Source organism: Symphodus melops (genome assembly GCF_947650265.1).
Source record: "Symphodus melops genome assembly, chromosome: 12".
Lineage (NCBI taxonomy): Eukaryota > Metazoa > Chordata > Actinopteri > Labriformes > Labridae > Symphodus > Symphodus melops.
This window is the reverse complement of record NC_136702.1, coordinates 2090235-2107151: the sequence shown is the minus strand read 5'-3', so window position 1 is coordinate 2107151 and position 16917 is coordinate 2090235. Positions and strand designations below refer to the sequence as shown.

Below are 16917 nucleotides of genomic sequence, written 5' to 3'. Positions count from 1 at the left end.
AAAGAAAGAAACACGATGTTTACAGCATCATGCTTGGATCAATCACGATAAATTAAACTATAACTCATGAACCCACTTGACAGTCAGTCTCCACCAACGCTGTCTTTGAAAAGGGGGATTTCTTCTCCCTTGATATTTCACTGTGAACTCTCCATATTGAAGAAGAGCTTAGCAGGCAGTTAGTCTTCACCGGGACGCTGTCAGCCCACATACCAAAGTGAGCTTTTCTCTGACAGGTAATCTATGCACGTGGAAAGTTCAGCCGTAATGACAGCGCTGCATTTTGCTGAGTGTGGACCGCCTGCTGCTGAGTCCATCGGCTGGTCCTTGAGCTGCCACTGGCTGCATGCATCCTGGCTCTCAGCAGCACAGGCCGGGCCGTGGGGACGTTTGATTTACCGGACGCCGCTCAGTGGGTGAATTAGTTGCGATGCTGCGGCGTGCAGTGCCGTAATCACTGTGAGTCACCCTCCCTGCTCGGACAGGAGGGCCGGTGGGGTTTGTCGCTACGCCAGGGCCGGTGTGAGTGCATGGACACATAAAAACACGACAACAAAAAGCTGAGCAGGCACAAAAAGCTGACAGAATCCAAATCACAGCCAAGTTTCAGAGAGGGGAGGATGTGTGATAGTGTGGAGAAAAAAAAGAGAGGTTGTCCTTTACTTTCAGAGCATCTTTGATTATCATCATCAGTGGGTTGGATGGCTGAACTGGGAAGGATTTTTCACATATTTCCTCCACCAACAAAGAACATTGCTGCAAAAACAAATGGTGCATTCTTTGCTGAAGGGAGACAGACAAAAGAAACGAAAGGAAGACAAGAATCTTCAGAGGCCAGAGCGAGACATGAGAAGAATTCATAGACAAAGCTAACTTTCCTTTAGCTCTTTTTTTAAGGACGGTTTAAATTAATGAAAACGTCAATGGATGATGTGCTGCACCAGAACACCTCAGGGTTCCAACCTGTCAGTGCTCAGGCAAGGTCAACTGCAACCTCTGGCTCCAATGGACACCATGTGTGTGTGTGTGTGTGTGTGTGTGTGTGTGTGTGTGTGTGTTCATTGAGAAGATGTGTCTGAGTTTGTGTGTGTGTGTGTGTGTGTGAAGTGTCAATCCCACGCTCTACTGGCGATAACTGCATATAGTGCTGAGGATGGACTCCATGACACACTCTTGATTTTTTGACATTCCAGTTAATGGTGCACAGCGGCGCCTTTGACACGGCCAAGAATGGCGAGTGTGTGTGTGTGTCCCCCTGCAGAGAGTGAGGCATGATGGGAAGCTGTGTCCACACGGTCATCTCTGAAACATCATCCATAATGCCTTCAAGCGTGCATTATTAAAAACAAACGATGGCAGTGATAATGATCCCATCGCTGTCGGGACAGAGTGTGCCAAACAGCAAAAACGTAATCATTCACATTTTAAGGTTTCCTCATATATGGGCTCATTAGAATTTATGTGATCGAATGTTGGACATTTTCACTTGGACCTGTTTCCCCAAAGGCTCAACTCGGGACGAGAGTGGGCAATAGCTATCATGTTTTTATGCAGCACATCCGTTTTATGCTCCGTATTGTTAAATTGCCTTGTCCCTATTAATGAACTGCATTCAAAAGGTCCAATTGTATTGATGTATAGACCTTTATACCTCCCAACTTATATGCAGGGTTCAGTCAAAAGTTCTCAAAGAGTTCAACATTTAATCTTGGAAAGTTCATGTCATAAATATACTTAAAACACGTCTAAATATGAAGTCTAAATATTCTCATTCTTAGATTCACATGTAAATGTTTCTGATGGTAAATCGTCTCCGTTAGATCGTGAATTGTAAATCATGATCTTTAGAATAACACCCCTTTGTTATCTCGTTCCTCCCATTTCAAAGTCGGAATTGTACCTTTCATTTGTAGTTGCCATTTTGTGGATAACTCTTCCATTTCAAAGTGGCCCCATTTTGCAAAACTCCCCAAATGCAATCTGTGCCGATGAGATGAGACGCAGAAACCCCAAAGTGCCTTTCAGACACACTTAAACTCTGCATGAGATGAAAAGGAGAGAAAATGAAGATGACACGCAGAGATTAAGGTGGCCAAAATAAAGTGGAACTTCTAAATGCATTTTTTTAAAATGAGCGATTGGAGTAAAATGGAGTGTGAGCTCCTCACCTTTACTGCTGACGTTGCAATATTTTTACATAAAGTAGTGGGCTGCATATTTTCTTATCTAACAACCTTTCATTATGAAGAAATTCAGTGACGACTAAGAAATATATCAGTTTCATAAAAAGAGATTACAAACTCATCGCTAACATTTCCAAAAGTGATTCGAGTGTTAGGATATAATCTTATATATATAATCTTAATATAGAGACACATATTTTTGAGTTTTAGTCCAGAGTCGTCGGCCGAAACCAAAAGAGAAAAACATTTTTTTTATGCATCGTCGACTTCAAGTCACTAAGACTGGAAAAGAAGACAATGTTTCATATTTAACAGAAAGCTTGGATGTCCGTTTTATTTATTGATTAGTTATTGTATCTTTATTTAACCGGGAGAAAAACTCATTGAGATATAAAAAAAATACATTTTTCAAGAGTTTTCCTGAGTTTCCAGCTCAGGTAACAACGTGCAACCTTTCTTCCAAATATAATAAACCTTACTTTGCATACCGAAGATTGACTCCTGTGATTTGGTTGCCAAAGTGGGGGTCACGCTTTAACTGTTAGTGGTCTTAATGTAATGGCTCATTGGTATATCAATATTTTTCATGGAGAATAAAGAAATACTTCATTATCTCCTTCATTTAATCTGTGTGGGTGAAGAAGATGCAAAAGATCATCTAAAATCAAACCGAATGTTTCTGCCTTTGTTTGTCAAAAGTAAAGTAAAGTATTTTGTAAAACTCTGAACTTTAAATGTTTTTTTGTGTCATTATATACGCATTTGAATGTTATTAAATCAAGTTATCAAATCTGTATTAATCTGTTGTGTATAGTGTATTTATTGTTTGATCAGTCTAAATCCCTAGATCACACACAGCTCCTCTTATTAATACATCAATGTGTGTTTGGTTTTCTTCTCAGTCTCATTAAACTAGTTTAGATCTGCTGTTTTCTCCGTCTCTACATCCTGTTCTGCTGCAGCCACACTGTGATCAATCACTTCTGTGCCACCAGAGTCTTATTGGAAAACGATTCGTAACCATTTAAAAAGCACATCCTCTTCCACAATAACAGCCTTCAGTATCTCTGAGAATAAAAAGGAATCCAGCTGGAGATAAGGTTATCAAGCTGTCAGTGATTTATGGCTAAATAGGCTGGCAAAGGTGGGAGGACAAATTACACTTCTAGAGCTTTCTGTTTACTTGCACTTTTTGGAGTTGCTGTCTTTTTTTTTTTTTTTTTTAAGATTTTACTTTTCAGTCAATAAATTATTTGAACTCAAATTTAAAAAATAATTAACTCCAAATTAATTTTTTTAAGAAAAAATTCAGGAAGCTGAACATTGTAGTTGTGCGACAGCGATGAGGTCGCTGTTGACGGCCGCAGAAATGTCTGAAATCTTTTCCTTTCTGTGCCCAATATGTGGACTCAACAGTCCACGACAGAAAAAGAATTTGGACACAATCCTTGTCTTTAAATTAGGACCCTCCATTATGATTTTCAACACCATATTTTGTACTCTCGGCCTGCTGACTAGACGCTGTTAAAAAGTTCCTGAGCTCAGGACAAAGGCGGATGATGACTGTAAGCTCCAGAGCTGAGAAAGTAGGTCAGTGCCACTTCAGCTGAGTCAGCGCCATATCTTATAAAGCTTTCAAAGAGCCACCTGTGCTGACTGGCATTGTTTCAACTTATTACTTCAGTGCTTATATTGTATACATTTATTTGACTATTTCAGACGGTCAATTTATTGGATTTGACGGCCTTTAACAAAATATTTAATGTATTGGACTATATTTATGATCTTATTTTTCATACAAGTAAAAAGTAGCAGTGTTAAATGTGACTTTACTTTTCGTCAGTCCATCCAAGTTTTAAAAGTTTTATTAACTTTTAACATTCTCTAATTTTCTTAAATGCTTTGAGTTGGCTGCTTTCTTTGCTTTAAAAATAAAGCTGCCTTGCTTCGTCTGCATACACATGCAGTAAGATAAATGTAGTTCAATTAAAGACGGGACTAAAGAAAGATCTTGACTTTGCTCTCAGAAATATCCACCTTTTCATGTCTAAAGTAGAACAAGGTTCAAGAAGATAAAAAGAGGAAAAGCTTAAAATAAAAATATAACATCAAAATAAAATGTGGCTGTCACGACCAGTCATCCATTTAAAAAAATACAATAAAATCAGAACACGCACACCATGCATCCCAAAGAGGAAACTTTAACAGAATATAAATGAATTTTCCAGCCCGCCCCCAAAGTCGATTCTTTCACAACAATCATATATCAACCTGACACATCACCATCAGATTTCACATCCATGGCTGAAGGTGAAGGTTATTTCTCAGGCTGCATTTTTTAGTAGTAATGGATATTCTTCACCACCTTTATGTGCTTTTATTTATAAATGATAACTTCATTTTTCTACTTAATCGAAGTTTTCTTTTCATTAAATTGTCATTATTGTTTTTTATTTTTTTGTGACCCCCCCCCCTCCCCCCTCCAAAGAAAAAACACTGACTTTATGTGAGAGCTGTTTTAGTGGCAAATGTGAAAACTGAGCCTCTCATTTTCCTCCATCAGCAGTGTGTGTGTTCACGTGTGTGTGTGTGTGTGTGTGTTCACGTGTGTGTGTGTGTGTGTGTGTGTGTGTGTGTGTGTGTGTGTGTGTGTGTGATCTCAGACTCCAAACAAACAAGCCTCACTGCTTCTTAACAACTTCTCGGCTCCATTTAGAGCTCAATAAGTATATTACTGCCATGACTGTGGCCTAACCTCTTTGTCTCTAATCAGGTTACAGTGTGTTCAGCCGGCATGGCCTGAAGACGAGGGAACTTCTTTCTGAATATCGGAAGCTTTTCTGTGTCAGTCGGTGCAGCTGTGAAAAGAAGGATAACAGTAGAGTGGCCTCGCTGCGATGCTTCAGCTGACCGAGATTTAGGCGCTGCATCGTTTGTGTCGTCTGTTACGTAACAAAGTCTGGAAACTAAACTCTGTGATGAATTATTGACACCAGGCTAATTTTAACACAATGCACAATGAATTATTTACACATCGACACACACTTCATTCTGTAGCAGAGTTCAAGTTCTCAGGGCCGTTTTTACCAGGGTGCATTTCAGGTGACCTTCAATGTACAGTATGTGTGTGTGTGTGTGTGTGTCCTGTCTTGACACTGATAGAGGTTGGTGCTGTTCCTTTGCAGTCTCGAGATAAAGTGTCTCCCAACGATTGATGTCATGTGGATTTAAGGTGACACGATGCCGCTGTATGTTCTTTGTGTCCTTGCAGTTCCTCCTTTTCTCGTCCCTGCATGTCACGATGAGGTGAGCCAAATTTAAGCTCCACGCGCAGCTGAACTTTCTGTCACTCTCTGTAGACACGCGCAGCAGACAAACCATGGAAACATAAAAAGCACAAAATGTAAAAGATTGAATGTTAGGAAAGATGTCTTGAGCCTGAGAGACAATATTGTCATGATCGTTGGTTCTCTCAATTACAAGCTACATCGGTTGAGGGCTCAATGGCGGATGAAGGAGGTTTATGAGGTCTGACATAAGTCCTTCTCTCTGTACATCCTGTTTTCTGTGTGTGTGTGTGTGTGTGTGTGTGGGGGGGGGGGGGGGGGGGGGGGCTCAGTTTGTACATGATTGAGTTCAGGGAGAAGAGAGTGAGAGATGGAAATGAGAAATCTATAATAAGGGAAGATTGTTTAATCTTTAACCCACATCTGCCTTCACGTAATCGAAATTTCAAGTTTGTGTGTGCGTAGGTGTGTGTGAAGGTGTGTGTGAAGGTGTGTGTGAAGGTGTGTGCGTAGGTGTGTGTGAAGGTGTGTGCGTAGGTGTGTCCTTATCCCGCAAGTGACCTCCAATTCCCAGATTTAACTAAATGAAGGTCTGTTAATCAATCTCTTCCAATTTGCTTTAGCTGAACAATCACTATGTTTGATTAAGCAGTGTCACCGCTCCTGATATAATTTCCTCTGCGATGGCTTTTTTTTTTTTCTTTTTCCTGAAACAGGTCCCCCATTCATCAAACATTTATATGAGGAGAGTCAATCTTCAGACACTTAAGACACTTTCCATGATAATGCAGTATTCATCAGAAGCCTCCTAGCTGGGGATCGTTACAGTAAAGGCAGCTAAAGAGAACGGCGATTATGAATGATTTGTAGGAACAAGCAGGGTAACATAAAGCCGCAGGCAGAGGGGGCAGGAAAGAACGAGGGGAGAGAATACAGCTCTCTTCTGCCCCCTGGTGGTTTGGAGAGGAACTTACAAACGTACTGAAGAGTAAAAGGATGCCATGTGGAAAAAAGGAGGGGGAAGCAATGAGTGCTGCACAGGGTGGAAAAATGTGGAGGAATCAGGTGCTCTTCAAGGACGAGGGACAAAAGTCCAACAGCTAATAGAAAGGAAGGAACTGTCCGGATGAAGAACAAAGTTTAAGCGATCTGATGTCGTATAAAAATCCTTTAACTCACAGGGATACGTCCACATGTTTGGGAGTCTTCATCAGTCTTTCCATGTCAGTGTTTAAATGAAGAGTCAGGAAGCGACTCGAGTCTTCTTTCATGTTTTCTTTAATTAAATTATTATTACAAATTTGTTAACGCACTTGGAGTTAAGGCTGTTCTTTCCTTCGCCAAACTTTCAGTACACATGTACAGGCAAAACAGTTGAGTAAGTACACACTCGGATGAATTGATGCCTGTGAGAGAAAAGAAACAGCAGCAGAGCGCTGAGCGTTACAGAAATCAGTGTGAACAGCTTGGACCACAAAAGAAAGTATCACTCTGGACTACTTTATCGTCTTACAAAAAATACACAAAGGCATCTAAGAGCTCATTACGAGTTTTTCATAAGTCAATGCGGTCACTAAACGTGAAGAACTAAATGTTGTGATTTACAGTCTCTGAATAATCCAGAGGAAAAAATAAATCTACAGTGTTTTTCAGCTCCGCACGTTCTTCAAGAATTAAAAAACAAGTAGAAATCATTTTATGTAAACACTTTTCTATTTATTTATTTTTTAAACAAACTGTATCTTCACTTTGATCGTACCATGAAAAAGCAGTAAACATGCTGCTCTTATACGTCAGTGTTAGAAATGTGTCACATGAGAACAAAAGACATTTTTAACTTTTAACTATCCAGCTGACCTGACTTCTTAATACACGTTTCATAATAATAATAATAATAATAATAATAAACTTGTGAAGTAAAAGCTAAGATATGATTGGTGGATCTTTAACAACACGGTGATCAGTGCAGATGATATTTTGAGTGATAAAAAGTTTCATCATATTTGTATTTGAGGCACTTCTTCGTGATTTAACGTATAAAAACATTGCAAAGTGACAAAACGTCTCATCGAGGTGTCCTGAAGAAGCTTTTATCACATTTTATTCAGATGGAGAAACTTACAGCTGTGATTAAAGTATTTATTTATGACTCCTTTGTCTTATTAAAAAAGGCACTTCACAACTTCTTTACGCTTGGTTTTCTAAACCTGTCTTTGGACTTCCTCCTCAAGCGTCAACCCAAAAAACAAAAACTATGTCCTCCAATCTCAGGAGCCTGAACAGCCCGGCACATGTATTATAGACCTCATCACGTTTTTTCTTTTTGCTGAAGGGCCCGAGCTGAGGCCTTTACCTTCCAGTAAAGATCGAGGATGAAGCAGCGAAATCCAAACTCCACTTTCCATCCGTCGTTGGAGGTTATAGACACAGATGTGTACAACTTGTGTAACGATAACATTACAAGACATTTTAAAACCAGGAGTAAATGTTTCCTTGTCTGCCTGAGATTCAAACCCCAAACCTCGTTTTTTGCTGCTGCCATCCGTTATCAACGTGCATCATCATCCCGACAGGTCTCACCTGTGTCCTCCTTTAGAGCTCCACCGTCCGTAAGTGACCACGAGGGGAAACAGCAGCCAGCACGCTCTGAGGCAAACACTCAGACTGCTCCGTGGTGCTGCCGCAACAAGACCAGTGAGGCTTCCCGGGGTGTCCTCTGTGACTGTGACCGCAGCCTTTAAATCCTCCTACAGACCAACCACAAGCACAACACCAATCAAAACCACGACTGATTTTTAAAGTTCTTTCAGCATGAAGAGTTTTTTTTTATTTTTTATCTTTTAAATCAGGAAATATTTTTTCTTGTTTTATATTGCAAATTCAGTCTTCTCATTAAACAGAAAGAACACTGAGGTGCCAGTTAACGCTATTCAATGTTGTTGTTTGTTTTTTATAAACGTAACCCCCCCCCCAAAAAAAAAAATTCTCAACCAGACTGTATAAAAAGATGGATAACATGACAGCTACCCAAAAGTGAAGCCAAAACATTTGGAGCTCCCCCTATTGGCTGGCTGCAGTACAGGTCACAAGCTCCGCCTCCTCCATGTTAACAGATGGCAAATAGGTCAAACTAATAGGTCAAAATACAAAACCTTTTCCTCAAACATGATTTATTTTAGTATTATTTTAGTTTAGCTTTTTTATTATGTTTGAAGTATTTATTGTGGATATATTTTGGCTTCACTTTTAAGCAATGGGAGGACTGTTGTCCATCTGTATACAGTCGATGTGTTCAGACCTTGAAGAAGGTGGGCAGGAGGAGGCATTAAGGGTTTAGGGAGACAGTTTGATTGATTACACCTGAAAGGAACATTTTCACGCTTTTCCCAAATAATGACAGTTCAACTTTGGTCGAGATTTTCACGATTGAACAATACATTGATTATCAAAACGACAGCAAAAACAGTTCTTCTTAATTACAGGAGAGGAAGCACCACAAAGGGGGCCAGGGGACATTTCTAAGAGAAGTTTCTCTTTCTATGTGGCTGATGGGGAAAAGTATAAAGATGTTGCTTCCAGGCAATTCAGGGAAATCACATCTAAGAAAACAGTGATTCTGAATGTGTGCGCTAACACTATCAAACATCATGCCTTCACAGGGATCTGCGGGTTGGATATGAATAAAGACATCAGATTAAAGCACAATAGGAAAGTCTGACTGTGTTAAATAATCGAATTCAGTCAATGATAAAAGTGTTAACTGTGGATCCAAGTTGTTCCATCTGTTCATTCTCCATCATCCTCTCAAAGACAAATCAAAGCATGCTTGTTGTGTGTGCTCATTGTGATCCGCTGCATGTAAACTGTGCAGACACTTGTGAAATGTCCTCTTGGTACCTGGCATGGTTCCTGGGCAGCCACAGCGAGCCTCTTTGGCTCCTCCGCTGGAGCAGAAGGAGCAGCAGTGAAACGTCCCGCTGTGACGCCTCAGCTTCCTCTTCACAGTCAGCGTGAAGGGAGAACCCTGCAAGCACACATGCAAGGCTCCATTTCATAAAGAAAGTATTTATCAAGCATCCCAGCAGGTGAAGTTAACATCAGAGCAGTCATACAAAATCTGTTTAATTTGTTTGTGGGTTTTTTTTTTTTTTTGGCCTGGAGAAAATTTCATCTACTTGTGTTTAATTTGTCAGTGTGAGGATCGCAGCCCTGAGGCGGTACACTGTGAGCTGCCACAACTCACAACTCCACTATCTGACCACGTCAGCTGCAAGACTTCACGATTACAAATGTAGAGGAGGGGAAATAAAAAACACCAGTCTGTGTTGTTGTTGTTCCGTTTTCGTACCTTGACATGTTGGGCTCTGACACAAACCCACAGCGAGTAGACGCCTGGCTCTTTAGGCGCATACGAGACGCCGTACGATCCATCGCTGTTGTCAACCACTGACGTCTCCAACGTGCTGAAGGAAAGAAACAGAACAATTCAACTTCATTGCACACATCTGATCACCTGTTTCTATGCATGAAAAAAAAAAAAAAAAAAGGATAAGGAGCGTTTCATTCGTATCCAATCTCATCAAACTACCTTTTCAGAATTCACTGCAAACAGTTTGAACCTAAATCTGCTCCTCCTTTAGCCTTTCTCTACCAAAGGAGCTAAAGCCCAACGCTCTGAAAACCGCCAAGTCCCGAGGCTTGAGGGGTCGACATGGTGCGAAGACTGCAGTGTTTCTGCAAGTGTTAACAACAAACAAACCTCCATCACCCAGGTCGTTGTACTGCAGTCAACCAAGTGCAGGAAAATGATTCTGATCAGACTGAGAGTGCTGCGGGAGAGAGAGGCTTAAAGTATCAGTCCCTGGTTTAGGAGTGCAGAGGATGGCAGGCATGGTTGTTCCGAGTGGAAATCAGTTGTAAAGATTGTCCTGCCAAGTCAGCCTGGCAGCTCTCGTGAAGTCTGGGCCTGGATCTAAAGGAGCGAATAAGAAGCAGCATGGGGCAGGAGGCACAATGAGTCTCCTGCTGGATTTGGAGCAGGCTGGGAGGAGGGAATCTGAAGGCCAGCTGCAGACAGGAAGTGATTAGTCCACCAACCAGAGTGTTGTGGTTAAAGGTCGGAAACACTAAGTGATGGTTGGGTTCCACCTGATGACATCCGCTCCTGGACAAATTAAAAGAATAAGTTCTAGAAAAGCTCGCTCACCTGTTCTTCTTCTCCTTGTGAACGATGCTGACCAGGACGTTCTCGCCCCCCCGCGACACCTGCTCCCCCGCCGAGTCTCTGCACACCAGGGTGAAGCGAGCCAGCTGCCCCTCCTCTGCCCTCTGTGCACCTGTGACCACAAGAGTGAGAGGTCAGAGGTCAAACTGGTGCACAGACAAACACAACACATTAATACAGTCAAGTAAGACATCCACATGTCTTCTATCACAGCCTGGACATGTGTGCACTTATGGACACAAACAAAAAAACATGTGAAGGTGAAGCAGGAAGTATGTTCACAACCAACCGAGTCTTTATTCAGTCCTTTAAATGTCAAACACGAGGAGAAATGTGCATGAATGATTTGGTCTGAATTACTGGAGGTAATTACTCCCAATCAGTAAAATGGACCATTCTTCTGATAAAGGGCAGAAAATCATTTAAATTCCCTGCATCCTCATTGGACAGTCACATAGATCATATTCAATCAGTCTTCTAAACATCTCCATTAGTGTAAAAGGATTCAAAATGATCAGTTTAAACTCTTAAACTAATTACAGTCTGAATCTGTAAAGATGGAGAAAATATACAATTAAATATGTTCTTAATAATAATAACTATGTATTTAATGAGCACATCCAGTTCTGCACATAGAACTGATAAACCTGACAGCTGTTAGATCAGTGACTGGAGTCAGATCTTTAATTATTTAAATGATGGCCTCTTCTCAGACAGACAGTGGTGCTTCAACAAGACAAGACGTGGACAAAGAGACAGAGACGACGCAGCCTGCAAACAAACAAACAAAGAAGAACCACGGCGCTGCACTTTTAAACCTAAAGTATGAGGGACTTATCTGAGGATTCAATTTGACTCTTAAAGTCCCCATCGAAGCATGCATTATTATTTCATTCAAAGAGGAGAATGGTCCTTTAAATTTGGGCTCGCTCTACTCAAACACAAGATCAGGGACAGACATTACTACTCTTCAAACCTCCTTCTGCTGCTGCAGCAAGAACTACAACTCTGCTGCTCGTTCCTCGACCTCGCTGCTGCTCTCATAGGTGAGAATTATCCGAGCAAACCCAGCAGCTGCTCCCATCACAAGAGCAGCTGTTCTGTCCCCCTTTATCACCTGTTGCTGTGCAGAACCCACCTCTTCCTCACACTCACACACACACACACACACAAACAAACAGGACAGCCCCCGATATCTGCTTTCCTAACACACAAATTCACCCCCGCGTTAAACGGCTTAAACGACTGAGGAAGACGCTTTACTCACGCCGAAGGACAAAAAGTAAACACAGGAAGAAAACAGTGTGGCTGAATGGAAAGTTCCCTGCTGGACACTGAGTCACAGTTAATGACAGAACAAACGTGAGGTGTTAGAGCCATTGATACATGTGTTTTGTATAATCTTATATATTGTTCACGCCTGTGCAGCATGCTTAAGTGTCTCCAGCTGCTTATTATGGAGTTAGATTTGTGTCTTTATTACATGCGAGAAAATAAATGATATGAGAGGAATAAAATTGTTTGAGAGAAAAAAAATTTATACCAATAGCAAAAAATAATATTTGAGAATAAAAAAAGTTTTGAGAGAAAGCAATTTTTATTTCTGAGGAAAAAAAATCTCTCTGAAAATAATTTTTATTTCTCTCAAATCTATATTTTTAGATTTTTATGAAAACGTTTGTAAAGCCCTACATGAAGGTATAATCCTCGTCCTTACAGCACTGAACATGAACAGGTCATGCAGCACCTCATCGGCTGTAATCAGAATGGGCAGTATATTGATTATAGATATTAGGGGGAGGGGTCAATTCCCCCGTGAAAATGGAAAATAAATCCACAATTAAAAAGAAAAGGAACTTTCCTTTCCCGGGTCACGACGTCTTCTGAGGAAATGTGTGTGTTGGTTTTTGGGATCTTGTGTGTTGGCAGTGATTGTATCCGTGTTGACTCTTCCACAGTGTGTGTGTGTGTGTGTGTGTGTGTGTGTGTGTGTGTGTGTGTGTGTGTGTGTGTTAACATCCCCCTCCCTGCTCTGCCTCGAGGCTTGCTCAGTCACCTCAACATTCCTTCAGTCTCACAGGAATTTCTGCCTTTGAACCAAAGTAGGAAAGTAACAACAGTGTTTATGAACTCAGTCCCCACAGTCCCCCCACCCCCCCCCCCCCCCTTCACAGCCCGCCCGCATCCTCTCTCTCTAGAAACAGTTGTGGTATTCGTACCGGGCTTTTGGCGAGTTCATATCCATCAAAAAAAAAGTTTCTCTGGGTAAAAACAACAACGTGGTGAAACTGAACCCACATGATGATACACCTTTTTAAAAACACAGATACTAGGATCAGATATCATAATCTATAACTTCAACCTCATCACACACACTACACACCAAGTAGACGCCATTTTGTTTTTAGCTAATATTTCCTTTGATTAATGAATGAAGCATTCGAATTCTCCTGACTTGATCACATTCAGGGTTGTATCAAGCAAAGTAGGAAACCGTGACTTTGTTTCTGTCACTTTTCACCGGTTTACCTTCGCCCTCGATGGTACACTTGCTGAGGTCCATCGTCTTCGAGTTGATCACTCCGACCACCGGGTAGCCCTCCACCTCCCCCGCCGGCTCCCTGGGCAGGAAGCTGATGCTGCTGCTGTCATCGGGGGTGAAAGTTGCTGGATGGGGGTCGTAGCCGCCCTCTGCCAGGCTACTGAGTCTCCTCAGGGTCACTCCTTTGGCGCTGAGGATCTCAGCGTCTGAGCCGCAGCTCAGGAGACGCTCGGCGAACTCAACGCCGCCGCCAACGTCCAGCAGAGCCTGCTGCAGCTGAGCCCTCTGCAGGTGGAGCTGGTTCCTGTTGGCCCAGGACAGTCGGGAGGTTACAAACAGAGTCTCTGATCTGCTCAGCAAACCCACACGCCCTGACCTATAATGTGACTAATGCTGCATTCAAAGACGCTCAGGTCGGGTTAGTGGTGGTCGAACCTGCGCTGCACGCGGAGCTCCTCCAGGCGGCGCAGCAGAGACAAGCAGTGAGCCTCCACGGCGCTGGCGTAGGCTCGTGCAAACGCCCTAACTTCGTTTGCTGTTGCATCCACCCGTGCCTGCAAAGCCTCCTGGGATATGTCCACCTGTAATTTCATTCTTTAGTTTGACTCGGATAATCAATATTAAATATATTTAGACATCTTAAAAAATAAAAGTCCCTTAGGTTTAATAAGCCGAATATTTGACCTTCAAACAGAACAGTCTCGAGTGTGTGTAGACCAAGTTTCACCTTCTGCAGTGAGTCCTTCAGGAGCTCCAGGCGAGGTTGAAGGCGCACAGCGACCAGCTCTCGGATGCGGTCTCCGTGACGATCGATGACATCGCTGGTGGGGCAGCAGCGGTGGTCACGGTGCAGCGTCGCGGAGCACTCCAGGCAGACGGGAAGGTCGCAGGGCGGACAGAAGAGCCGGAGCTCCTGCCCCGGGTGGAGGGGGCAGAGGACGGGACGGCACAGGCGACCCCGAGACTTCAGCTCCTCCAGAAGCTGTATGGAGTGAGACGCCGTGCGCTTCTGACGCCTGCAGAGGGGAGAGAAAACATGGAAGTATACTGTATGTCAGACTGCACTCTTACATGCTGCGTGTGTGTGTGTGTGTGTGTGTGTGTGTGTGTGTGTGTGTGTGTGTGTGTGTGTCAGTGGACGCACTAAACAGAGCAGAACAAACTCACCTGTAAGGCCTGACAGCTCAGAATACAGTACTACGAAGTTAGACCGGGGACTGACAAAAGATAGATCATGATGTTTCTAATTGTATTAGCTAAAAAAAAGTAAATGAGGAAAAAGATTCAACACCGATGATAAATACTGTAGACTAGAACCAAACAGAAACTATCTGTGAGAAAAACTAACCCACCCGTAAACACAGGACGGGATTAAAATAGAACTAACTTTTGACCCAACAAAGAAAACTTAGAAAGCAAATAAAAAAATAAAATAAAAATAAAGCAAAACAAACAAAAAATACAATACAAACTAAAAAATTCAAGTGGTTAGTTTGCTTTCACAATGTACAGAAGCAGGCGGAGCGGGTTTGAATCCAAACTGTGGCTACTTTCACACATCACCCCACTCTCACTCTCTCTCTCTCTCTCTCTCTCTCTCCTATCACTCCAACAAAAGCACAATAAGCCTGAAAAGAAGTCTTGAAACAAACAGAAATAGAATAACATAGAAACATGGCATGCAGAACAGAATAGACCTAAATTGAACAACACACACTATCATGTAATATATCTAACAAAACAATATAATCGTTAATAAAATCATATCCTGAACAGAACTTCACTCATACTAGAGTAGAATAGATTTCACCATACTAGAATAGAGTAGAATAGACTTGACCATACTAGAATAGAGTAGAACAGAATAGACTTCACCATACTAGAATAGAGTAGAACAGAATAGACTTCACTCATACTAGAATAGAGTAGAACAGAATAGACTTGACCATACTAGAATAGAGTAGAGTAGAATAGACTTGACCATACTAGAATAGAGTAGAATAGACTTCACCATACTAGAATAGAGTAGAATAGACTTCACCATACTAGAATAGAGTAGAATAGACTTCACCATACTAGAATAGAGTAGAACAGAATAGACTTCACTCATACTAGAATAGAGTAGAACAGAATAGACTTGACCATACTAGAATAGAGTAGAGTAGAATAGACTTGACCATACTAGAATAGAGTAGAATAGACTTGACCATACTAGAATAGAGTAGAATAGACTTCACCATACTAGAATAGAGTAGAACAGAATAGACTTTACTCATACTAGAATAGAGTAGAACAGAATAGACTTTACTCATACTAGAATAGAGTAGAACAGAATAGACTTGACCATACTAGAATAGAGTAGAACAGAATAGACTTCACCATACTAGAATAGAGTAGAACAGAATAGACTTCACCATACTAGAATAGAGTAGAACAGAATAGACTTCACCATACTAGAATAGAGTAGAACAGAATAGACTTTACTCATACTAGAATAGAGTAGAACAAAATAGACTTGACCATACTAGAATAGAGTAGAGTAGAATAGACTTCACCTGTGTGCCTGGCAGCAGAACTCACACAGGTTGACGCTGCAGACCTCGCAGCGGCTCTCGGCGCTTCCCTCCCCGCAGAGGTCGCATCCCAGCGGGCCATTCGTCACCAGGGTCTCCAGAAAGACTTCATCCAGAGCCAGGTGGTCGGTGCTCAGCCCCGGAGGTCCGGACGGGGGGAGGTCCACCTCGGAGTCACACTGTGGACAGAGAACCGTGACGGTGACCGCAGGTCGGTCCTCTTCCACACCCGTCCGGACCTCCGGAGAGTCCCGGCGCGTGGAGGACACCGAGAAGGGCTCCAGCTGGCCGACGCAGTCCGAGCAGAAGGTGTGCAGGCAGGGGAGGATTTTAGGGTCCCGGTACAGGCGTTTACACACTTTACAAAACGCTTTTGGATTCATTATTGCTCCGTTTAGTTCGTGATCCGAGTTGAACGCCGGCTGTTCCCCGTTTTCTACTTTTTCGGACCGAGACATGTCAAACTTGTGGAGACTTCAAAAACAAACCAGTATACCACCAGTGTTCCCACCGAGCTCCAAAAACCTGGACCAACTCAAAGTCAACCTATTCTTAACCTCTCTTCTGCATAAACACACCTTATATCAACTTCAAACATCTTATTTTCTACAATGTGGAGAAAAAAAACAAAGTTCCCAAACTAATGTGAATGTTCAGCAGGTGAAGTCTCACTTTTCTTCGCAGAAGTCTGTGCTGCGTTCAAAGACCTGTGGGACACAGGACAACTCACTCACCACCGGACCAATAGGAAGCTTCTCGATGACTTGTGGGGGTGGTCCAAAGATTTCCCAGAACTCTTTAAAACCGGTCTGGGACTTTGACTGACCCCATCTACTGGCAGGAGAAGTAAACAGGTTTTTGGATAGATTTCTTTTTGTCATTATCGAATTAGGAAAATACATTTCCATACATATTAGTTTAGAAGATGGCAATTCAGCTTTTTTTTTTTTCAAAATACCTGTAAGGTTAGGAGTACTACTTCCAAAATACCTTTTTTTTTTTTTAAATCATTGACTGCACTTCATCAAAATGAGAGTTCACTACTTTATTTTGAATAACAAAAAATTATAATAAAATAATAAAAAAAAATGTTATTACATGCTGAAAT

At 42.0% G+C, this 16917-nt stretch overlaps 2 protein-coding genes across 2 annotated transcripts in view; one reads left to right on the top strand and one right to left on the bottom strand.

Annotated features, from left to right (window-relative positions):
- The window catches only part of gdap2 (ganglioside induced differentiation associated protein 2), a 205870-nt gene that overhangs the window by 165186 nt on the left and 23767 nt on the right, over positions 1-16917 (top strand). The gene's annotated exons all lie outside the window — the stretch shown is intronic.
- Positions 6739-16653, bottom strand: trim45 (tripartite motif containing 45). The gene is made up of 8 exons (XM_079358131.1): positions 15792-16653; positions 13964-14252; positions 13672-13817; positions 13224-13540; positions 10677-10806; positions 9819-9933; positions 9368-9494; positions 6739-8217 (listed from the first exon to the last, which is right to left on the bottom strand). The coding sequence occupies exons 1-8, from the start codon at positions 16265-16267 to the stop codon at positions 8063-8065; spliced, it is 1755 nt and encodes a 584-aa protein (XP_079214257.1). The 5' UTR covers positions 16268-16653; the 3' UTR covers positions 6739-8062.

Coding starts and splice junctions, on each gene's coding strand:
- trim45 (XM_079358131.1), bottom strand. CDS start 16,267: ATGTCTCGGTCCGAAAAAGTAGAAAACGGGGAACAGCCGGCGTTCAAC. Junction 13,818..13,963: donor TGAAGGACTCACTGCAGAAG/GTGAAACTTGGT, acceptor ATGAAATTACAG/GTGGACATATCCCAGGAGGC. Junction 9,934..10,676: donor CACAAGGAGAAGAAGAACAG/GTGAGCGAGCTT, acceptor TCTTTCCTTCAG/CACGTTGGAGACGTCAGTGG.